Raw genomic sequence first — 10,310 nt, 5'->3', positions numbered from 1 at the left:
GTGCTGACAAATTAGGATTGCCAAACGTATTTTGTTTCCTACAGGACAATGACCCTAAGCATACAGCGGATCTTGTTCGCCTTTGGCTTCTTTACAATGCTCCAAAACAGCTACATTCAACTCCACAATCACCTGACCTCAATCAATTGAGCATTCAAAATTTAAAATTTCGAGGCTACCCCACCAGCTATTAAACTTTTTATAATTACTTGATATTATTGGTTCTGTTTGATGAGCGGAGACTTTTTCCGTTTAAATTAATTGTTTTTAAAATGAAAATGATCTCTGTGGCTTTTGTTTATTGAATTATATGAAAAACGAAAATATATGATTTAATAGCACAAAAAATTTTTAATTTTCTTAATTGGTCAAACTTTTATTTAAGTTTAAAATATTTTGTACCCAGTGAGCGGAGACTTTTTCTACCTAGTCTATATAATACCTACTCGTATCCATGCGTACTCAAATAGTGCGTTTGCAGTTAAAGAGGCCCAAAGGCCTTTTAATTAAAGTTTTTAAGATCTACCAAGAAATTACGTCAACCGCCATCTTATGACGTAATTTTTTTACTATAAAATAGAAAATTAAGTATGTTTCACGAATTAACAAAAGTCTTCACATGCTGTTTATGCTTTTCTTCTCAACTCAAAATAATTACGTCACAAGATGGCGCCATAGTGCAATTGGTTTTTGTAATAATTGTCACAGCCTAAACCGAAAAAAGTAACGATAAATTATTGTCGTAATCTTGTATTCAATCATTCTGGCGTTCAAATGGGGGCTCTTTTGTCGCTCATTACCGACAAATTCTCTTTTGGTGTCGTTCTGACCGAAAAGAGTCCAGTGACTCGAATCGAGTTTTTCTGTCATTCCTTATCATAAAATTTTCGCAAATGTTTAAGCGGTTCGGCTATATTTCATTTGTATGTTGGTATGGTGGTCTCATATTTTGCTTACAAGGAATTATCATGAAAATGGTTGAACAATATTTAAAATAACCACTATTATTATTTTCAAATAAAATCTTATGACGGGGGTTCCCTAATCCACTAGAATGTATTGAATAGCTATCGAGAATTATTAAAAACCCGTATTTTTTTTCCACATTTGTTTCTGTTTACTACAAATCATTCATAAATTAATTACATTTCTTGTTTTAAGTAATATTTAACATGATATTTGAACTAAAGTTTGCGGTTAAAAGAAATAAATATGAAAGCATCTTAATATTTTATGTAAATATAAAAAAGTAAAAGTAAACCCATTTTTATTAGTATTAATTTATATAAATATGTATATATTATAACATTTAATACCGCTAAATATTATTAGAAATGTTAATTAAATATTTTTGAGTATCTTAATTTTATCCTTATTCACAATTTTTCAAAATATGTCTATTATTCTATGCATATTTTAATTTTACATACAAAAAATAGATAACAAAATTAAAATTTTCGAACATATCGTATATATTCATTTAAAACCGAGCGCTATTGCAATCAGGATAAGAGTTTCTAAATGAAAACGAATGCTGAATTGCGTAGCATTAGTTCCGGTGGTATCACAATGGACATCCTACAGGCCTAGGTGCGTCGTCAGACAGCAACTACCTAACTACCTTAATTTTAACATCAAAAGTCGTTTATAAAGATGGTAAGTTCTTGAATTTTATTTTGCTTCTAAAGAAATTATATATAATTGCAGAGAACAGACAAAAACTCTCATAGCGCTGCCCGAGCTAGAAATCGATTGGAATCAATTATGTCGCCATCGTAAAGAGGTGAATTTAAACTCAATTTATTTTTAGCAGCTATAGTTTTAGTGATACAGGTACTTCTGGAAATATTGTTACTCGGCTCACTCAAATTAATAGAAACGGTAAATAAAAATTATTAAATGTAATAAATAAAACACTATGTCTACATTAAGAAGAACACGTTTAAATGATCCGAATAGTTTTTGTGATGTTTGTAGTGATTAGGTGTTTAGAGAATGCAGTTTAAATGCACCTGTTTCTATATAAAAAAGACCTATATGGACTACTTTGGGAAAATAAAATACATAGAACATAACCGGCTGGTATGCGTCCATCTTAAAATGGTAAATTTTCTTTTGGGTCAACAAAGAAGATATACCAAATGTGCTTATAGGATATCCAAGCCAAGACAGAACACTGGACAAAAAAATTTTGGCCTTTGGGAGTGAATTTAGTACCGAGAGGTATGAACGTGATGAATGCCACTCTAGTAGCCAGTGACCGCATTATATTAACGCCTCTTTATATAAGGTTAGGTCTGATAAAAACAGTTTTTAAAAGCTCTATACAAGGATATGGAATTATTTATATATATCAGTAAAATATTGCACTTCCTCTTTAGCCATTTAGAGAGCTTCCCAAAGCGATTTTAGCGAAGAAAAAGGAGAACGTTTTCATCAGTATATTCGTACTATGGAAGAGCGATACGAGGGTCGTTGGAATGCACATAAAGAAAGTTTTTTTCATGTTAAGTATAAACAGTATTTATAGTAGTATTTGGCTAGAAATGTAAAAAACTAAAGCTGCTAAAGGCAAATTTACTACAGATTTGGAATTAGAGTGAAAAAATCTTACAAAGTCGGGTAAGAAACTTCATAGAGCAAAACTAGTGTTTCCCAATGTAATATAATCATAACTGGCTAATATTATATACTTGTATGTTGAATATGTAAATATACTTTATTTATTGGAATTGTTATTAAAAATTGCTTCTTCTAGTTCATTTCAGAACAAAATTGAAAGTGGAAGATTTCTTCATCAGCTCATATTTTAACATTTTGTTTGATTACCTTAACATAGGTTAATCATGTGTTTGGTTACCAACCAAATTTTAATAATGTTAATATAGTGCAAATACTAAATCAAATCATTTCTTATGTAATTTGTAGTTTTCACAGGAGTTCCTTCATCGAAAAATATAACTTCGAGAAGAAATGTACACCATGCAATGTGGGAAACGGAAAAACACCAACGAATGTTCTTAAATGAATTTTCGACGCGCAAACCTATTTAAGTTTGTGCTTTCAATTTCTATGATATGACAAAATTTATAATTATGAAAAGCATAAACATTTAATAGACAATTTTTTCAATTCATGTAAATATGTGCGTTGCGTGAGCAATATGCTTATTGAGCAAATAATAATAATAAAACAGTGGCTAATGCGGCAGAATTTAAATAATTTAATGCCATATATAGTGCAAAATATAAAGTAAATGAAAATAATATTTTAAGTCGCTAATAGGCCATGTTGTCAATTCTTCCTTCTGTCATTCATTGTTCATTTATAGTCAACATGCAAATGCGGGGGGATGGTATCAGTGACAATTGTAAAATTGGAATTTTGGTTGATTTGAAAATTTGAACTTTTTCACTCAATTAATTCTTTATTTTGTTTGTCATCCTTGCGCTTTTGCGAGAAGGAATTTCATATAAAAACGAACGATTTGGTTGAACAGGCGCACAGAAAAAAGTGCGCAACACAGAGTTATAAATGAACGCACTTTGCTTTGTAGGTGATGGTGCGTCTGCGCTTTTTTTTTTGTCGCTTGCGCAAATTTTTTATTTTTTTTTTTAAATTGCATATTGAGGGACATGTATACATACACATGTACACTAAGTTCACTTTTACATTGGGACTCAAAATAATAATTATTCATTATACCCTTTATAAATTTTAGTCTCCGATTTTAATGAAATTCACACAAGTTGTTGCTCTTATAATTAAAAATCACGACAGTAAACAATTTTGCTCTTGGACTGTTCATTCAAAAGTTATGAAGTATAAAAATTTGTAATTTTCGTACTTTTTCTTGGGATCGCTTCTTATATGAAATTCACAACTTATGTTAATCTCTTCAGAGAATATATGTATTCAGTGAACGTTTATGGCTTTTCAATAGAGTTAACTAGTTTTTGTATAGAAAAGTGTGCAAAAAGTTTAGCATTTCTTCCGACAATGTATATTTTTTATTTTTTTCAAAATAGAATAAAATTGTAGTGTATTTAATGACTTTCAACATATAAAAATTTAGAGTGGGACGGATAAGTAGGAAATTTTTTCGTATATGTATGTGTACGGTTTTGTGAAAAACCACTAAAAGTGCAATAAGTCTATAAATAAATGAGCTAGAGACATAGTCTTTTAATCGACCTATTTCAAGCAAATTCAGTAGGTAGTATTATGCTGAATCTATGTCGCAGTACGAATATGGGTGAAATCAGACCACAACCACACACCTACTTCTCATAAAACACAATTTTAAATTTCGTCTGATTCTTTCACTTGATAGTTGTCGGAATCAGAATTGATTTTCCTAATCTATAAGTATTAAAGACCGATCATTTTCTAATTCCATATTTTTTTCTATTTATTATAAAACATCCTTGAATTAGTTACAATTTTTGTTTTAAATAAAATGATATTCGAACTAAATTCTTTGCGGTTGCGCGGTATGTTATTAAAATTTTTAATTGAATTTTAAGTATCTAATTTTCTCCTTATTTACAATTTTTCAAAATCTTTCTATTATTCCATGCATACATATTTGCATATCACATACAAAAAATAGATAACAGAATTCAAATTTCTGAACGAATGGTATACATAGATTCATTTGAAACCGAGCGCTCCTCCATTCAAAGAATTTGAAAGTGAAAAGGAATGCTGAAAAGGGTAGCAGCGAGCTATAACGAACAAGAACACAAAGCGTGCCACCCGAGCACGAGTCCCTTCGTCTTTCCTTGTCGTCCCTTCAACCACATTAAACCGGTTTGGGTTACAAAAGAATCTGTATATGAACTGGCTCTATACAATATACTTTTGTATACTTGCGTATACGATGTATACTTTTAGCCATTCACTCAATAGACAATTATTTTATCAATAGACAAATGTATTAATTCAACAGTGAAATTTCCCTGCCGGCAAATGTCTTGAAGCCACCACACAATTTTAAGAGAAAACTTAATTTCTCCTATTTTCTTTTGAAGTTCTTTTTGTATACGTGTCCAAATAATTTGGCCTAAAGGGAAAAACAACCTTTGTATCTTACTTCTGGGAAAGTTTTTAAAAGATTTGACGCTGACTTTTTTAAAATCAGTTTATGGAAAAATATATGGTAAATGTATAGTTTAGGTCCCCCAACTAAGGAAGCCTCAAAAATTAAATTTTTTTTAAATCGTCTTATTTTTACGCGTAGATTGAGAATCCGTGAGCGGAAAGTGAATTTTTTCAATATTTCTTTTTTATTTAAATTTTTTAAAATAAAAAAATTTAAAAATAAAAAATTGTGATACATTTAAATTAATTGTTTTATTTTTTTTTTTTTGAAAAAATCGCATATTGTTCAAGTTTTTTGGTGTATTTACTCCTCTTCTTCATAAACCTTTCTGAAAATGTATATTAAATTATCAAAGTTAGTGCACTTTTATTGTGATATTAATAATTACACATACTCTGCATCATGATGAAAATTATCATCAAGGTTGAGAGCAACGAAAAGGAGTTTGACGCGACTGGATTATGAACACCCCGGTTTTGGACCGACCAGGGTTATTTTTTTGAAGCGCGGCCGAACGCCGCCAGTACAGAAAGGAGTTTGACGCGATTGAATTATGAACACCCTGGTTTTGGACCGACCAGGGTTATTTTTTTTGAAGCGCGCCCGAAGGCCGCCAGTGCCGAAAGGAGTTCGACGATCTCCGATATTCGTCCATACCATCAGATCGCGGCTCAAAAGAAGTTGTGACTGTTACATTTCTTCAGTATATTGTTTTCATAAGAAAATGTTAAACACGCTGAACTGGTAATTACGCGATTGAATTATGAACACCCTGGTTTTGGACCGACCAGGGTTATTTTTTTTGAAGCGCGCCCGAAGGCCGCCAGTGCCGAAAGGAGTTCGACGATCTCCGATATTCGTCCATACCATCAGATCGCGGCTCAAAAGAAGTTGTGACTGTTACATTTCTTCAGTATATTGTTTTCATAAGAAAATGTTAAACACGCTGAACTGGTAATTACAGCTAAGTGATCTGAATTCTGCAGAATTTTGCCGCTACAACAACAACTAAGTGACTTGAATATGTGATATGTGCAGTGTGTTAAATAAATTTTGAAAAATATACATAAATTATTGAAAAAATTCACTTTCCGCTCACGGATTTGTAGTTTACGTGTAAAAATAAGACGATTAAAAAAAATTTCATTTTGAGGCCTCCTTAGTTAGGTCCCCTAACTAACTGTACATTTACCAAATATATATTTGAACAGCAAAAGGCGATCCCAATTTTCTGCCGTATCACAGAAAAACAATTATACTGACTCATGGTTATGATCCTGAGCGTGAACGTGTATAAATTTTCGATTTATAATGATTTTTCCCTGATATTTTTAACTTTTATATCCACTAACACTTCAGTAAATTGTTTATACACATTTGTTAAATAGTGCAAATCTAATTTTAATTCAATATTTAACTTATACTTTTTGAATTTTTTCAAAAAAAAAAATTATTATTGAAAATTTCGGGTCGGCTTTAGAATAACGTCCCACGCTTTCGGGGACGGAACGGGTATGGGCGGATAGAGGAGATCCTCCAGATCAAGAATATATATAGATATAGCCGCGGGAAACTTATAGTTTTCGAGATATTTACGTTTAAAGTTGAAAATTTGAACTATTTAAAGTACGTATTTTTGCGAGTTAAAATGAATTATACACTTATATTTTTCACTTTTATATCCACTAACACTTGACTAATTCGTTTTTAGAAATTTTTTTTATATTAGATGCTGCAGAAATAGCTTTATTTCAATATTTAAATCATTCTTTAATTTTATTAATTTTGACAATAACAAAATGGTTGTGAATGTCAAAACATCAGTGTTGCCATACTAATACATTTTGCAAACGAAGAAAAATAAAATTAACAGAGAGATTGTATCCTAGATACGGGAAACAACGCAAAAAGAATTTCTGCGCGTAAAAACTTTGGTACACTCCGGTGTTGGATCGACCAGAGTTATTTTTTTTTTGAAGCGCGGCCGAAGGCCACTAACGCAAAAATAAGTTCTGCGCAAAAAAACTTTGATACACCCCGTTGTTGGATCGACCAGGGTTATTTTTTTGAAGCGCGGCCGAAGGCCGCCAACGCAAAAAGGAGTTCTGCGCAAAAAAACCTTGATACACCCCGGTGTTGGACCGACCAGGGTTATTTTTTTGAAGCGCGGCCGAAGGCCGCCAACGCAAAAAGTTCTACAAGAAAAAAGTAATATTGTCATAGAGGGTATAGCATAATACTTAACATCAATGCTTTGTAATAGTTTATTTCTCTAGGTTTTGGATACCTGTATTTGGGGTATTATCTGTTTTAATTTCTTTCAGTTCAATTACAAAAGATGTCGATAAGGTAACACTGGTTATTTGAAATTTTGCAACCCTTTTGCTATTGTCAGAATTAATAGAATTTAACAATAATTTAATTATTGAATTAAACTATTTTTGCACTATATAATGTAAAATAAATGTGTACAAACGAATTAGTGAAGTGTTAGTGGATATAAAAGTGGAAAATATAAGTGTATAACTCATTCGAAATGGGAAAAATGCGTACTTTAAATAGTCGAAATTTTGAACTTTAAACCCAAATATCTCGAAAACTATAAGTTTCCCGCGGCTATATCTATATATATTCTTGATCTGGAGGATCTCCTCTATCCGCCCATACCCATTTTATCCCCGAAAGCGTGGGACGTTATACTAAAGTTTTCCCAAAATTTCACTTTCCTCTCACGGATTTCTAATCCTCGCGTAAAATAAGACCATTAAAATTTAAAAAAAAAATCGTTTTTGAGGCCTCCTTAGTTGGAGGACCTAAACTATACATTTATCATTATAAATTAAAAAATAGGAACTTTAAATAGTTAAATTTTTTAACTTTAAATGCAAATATCTCGAAAACGATAAACAAAAATCGGGGCAAACTATTCTAAATCCCAGCTCTGTAGTATGTATGTGACAGATGGACGAAAGAAACTAAGCCGATTAATGAAGAGTTTGGCTGCATTTGTAACTCGAAGACAATCGATCGCAGTTAAAGTGAAACTTTTTGTCTCATATTTTCAATTTGTTTAAGTATCATACTAAAATAATTAAAATAAAACACCTTCTCGTGGTGTAAGTTTTCTGCTCTTAGGTTTCACTTTCCCTGAAAAAAATTACAAATATACATACAGGTGAAGCTAATAAATTCGCTTTTCACATTTCAACTTGAAAACATTGATATTTGAAATAACCACCACTCTGTAAAACTAGTTACTTAATTTTTATTTATCACAATCTTTACATTAAATATACTTAAATAAGTTGTTGTGCACTTCAAACCACATTGACAAACACAGAATCCGAATTTTTACATTAGTTTAATAATCCATTAACTGAATTTACTTATTTTTTAAACAAAGAAAACAAAACTGAAATTTGTAATTCAACTGAACTATGCCATCTACTGTCGTTTGACGAATCGCGTTTCTAATATTAAATGCAAAATTGACGCCGTTGGACAGTCACACTAAGTTGACACTCTATTCAGACAAGGGTGGTTAATTTTATCAAATAAATAAAATTTGCGCTTGAGTCAAATTACTGACATAAATGCGGAAGAGTTGATACTTATGTTGAAGTGACTCCCTTTCTGGCAACAAGCATATTTAGTACTGGGTTTTTTTGTATATAGCTTACACCCTTTTTATGTGTTACCATTGTAAAATCATAGCCATTACACTGCAAAATTTTGTCATGGATGCGAAGACCAGCTCGGGAAGCAGGACTCTTATCGTGCACTTCCGTAACATAAATGCCCTGTAAAATGTATACGATTAAATTAAATTTGGTTGAACTTTTACTTACTAACATAATCTGTATATCCTTGAGGACTTTTTTTGAAGTCTTGATCAATACCACCTCCTATTTTAAACCCACATTTCAGAATTTCTCTGCCTTCTATATCGTAATCTTTCTCTTTATGAAGTGTAATAGGTATCTAAGATATAGCTTGTTATATAAAATAATAAATAAATAAATTTTGTTTACACTTAAGCATTCCATAGCCGTCCCGGCCTGATGTTGAAAAGCCATTTTTGCCATTATGAATTCCAAAAGTTATTCTTAATCTTCTCGAAAGAATATCTTATATATCCAACAGCACAGGATTGTGATAATTTTTGTATAAATATCACTATTGAACAATCGATTACAATGTTCGATACTTCGCTAACCATGTTCCTATGCGGTAGTTGGGTTCCCGAACTAATTCAAAATGTTTAGTATTTATTTAAATTTAAAAAACTAACATAATTTCCCCTTAAAACATTTTTTAACAACAAACTGTACTATGTGTAAAACAATAGTAAACATTACGAAATAAAATGTAAAAGAACAAGTAAGGAAGGGCTAAGTTCGGGGATATCACACATTTTATACTCTTGCAACTTGCAAATATGAAAGCCTTAAAAAGCCCATGTGGTGTTGGCAAAACTTTACATAAAAAAATGTTGCGAAAACATTTAATATTCATTTTACGAAGAAATCGTGAATGGTTTGTTGTTATTGTAACGTTTGTTTAGACCCTGTTTTGGGGAAAGTAAGAAGTCAAGTTAACAGTGGGCTCAGAAAGCAAGCTATTTCGACGGGCTCGGACCATAGGGAGTGAAGGGTTAATGAGTGGGATTCATAGGACAAGTAAAGAGGTGATTAGTGTTGTGCGGTGATTCGTTGCATGCAGGATATAGGTTTTATATATCGGGGTCTATTCTGGATGTGTAGGATTTTAACCTGCAGCCCACCGATTGCTTTGTATATTGTCAACAACGTCTCTTTGCACAAATGCAGCCGGCTAGCGACGTGAAAATTTAGTTGCGGCTCTGTACTTTTGTAACAATCGCTTTTGTGTGCGGAGAGAAAAAGTGCAGACTGTCTAGTGTAACGCCTAAAATTTTAAGGTTGTTAATCGTCGGAATTTTAACTTCATCGTCGGAGATATTGAGATCCAGTCTGTACTTCTTCGTCCAGTTCGTGAATAGGGTGGGATAAATTGGATGAGGAGAAACGTGTGGGCATTGTTCGGCTATAATATATCTAACATTATACGTTCAGAGTATTTTATATATGTTGTTGTTTTAGCGCCAGAAAACATTCTTGAAGTAATTTCGTTGAAGTTGACAGTCCTTGGGCTGATAAATATCCGTGCCCCTTTCGATTAGTTAAAC

At 32.0% G+C, this 10,310-nt stretch overlaps 1 protein-coding gene across 1 annotated transcript; it reads right to left on the bottom strand.

The window, feature by feature from the left end:
* Nucleotides 1-8,328: 8,328 nt before the first annotated feature.
* LOC106620449 (tax1-binding protein 3 homolog) lies at nucleotides 8,329-9,296 on the bottom strand. Its single transcript, XM_014238954.3, has 3 exons — nucleotides 9,136-9,296; nucleotides 8,957-9,085; nucleotides 8,329-8,904 (listed from the first exon to the last, which is right to left on the bottom strand). The coding sequence occupies exons 1-3, from the start codon at nucleotides 9,187-9,189 to the stop codon at nucleotides 8,716-8,718; spliced, it is 372 nt and encodes a 123-aa protein (XP_014094429.1). The 5' UTR covers nucleotides 9,190-9,296; the 3' UTR covers nucleotides 8,329-8,715.
* Between the last annotated feature and the right edge of the window lie 1,014 nt (nucleotides 9,297-10,310).

The sequence above is a fragment of the Bactrocera oleae genome, chromosome 6, assembly GCF_042242935.1.
Source record: "Bactrocera oleae isolate idBacOlea1 chromosome 6, idBacOlea1, whole genome shotgun sequence".
Taxonomy (NCBI): Eukaryota; Metazoa; Arthropoda; class Insecta; order Diptera; family Tephritidae; genus Bactrocera; species Bactrocera oleae.
Note: the sequence above shows the minus strand (reverse complement) of the source record. Positions and strands in the feature narration are given on the sequence as shown.

Excerpts from the sequence above, each read along its gene's own strand:
- LOC106620449 (XM_014238954.3), bottom strand. The coding sequence starts at position 9,189 with ATGGCAAAAATGGCTTTTCAACATCAGGCCGGGACGGCTATGGAATGC. Across the intron at positions 9,086-9,135 it reads CGGCTATGGAATGCTTAAGT|ATACCTATTACACTTCATAA; the intron begins GTAAACAAAATT and ends GCTATATCTTAG. Across the intron at positions 8,905-8,956 it reads CTCAAGGATATACAGATTAT|GGCATTTATGTTACGGAAGT; the intron begins GTTAGTAAGTAA and ends TACATTTTACAG.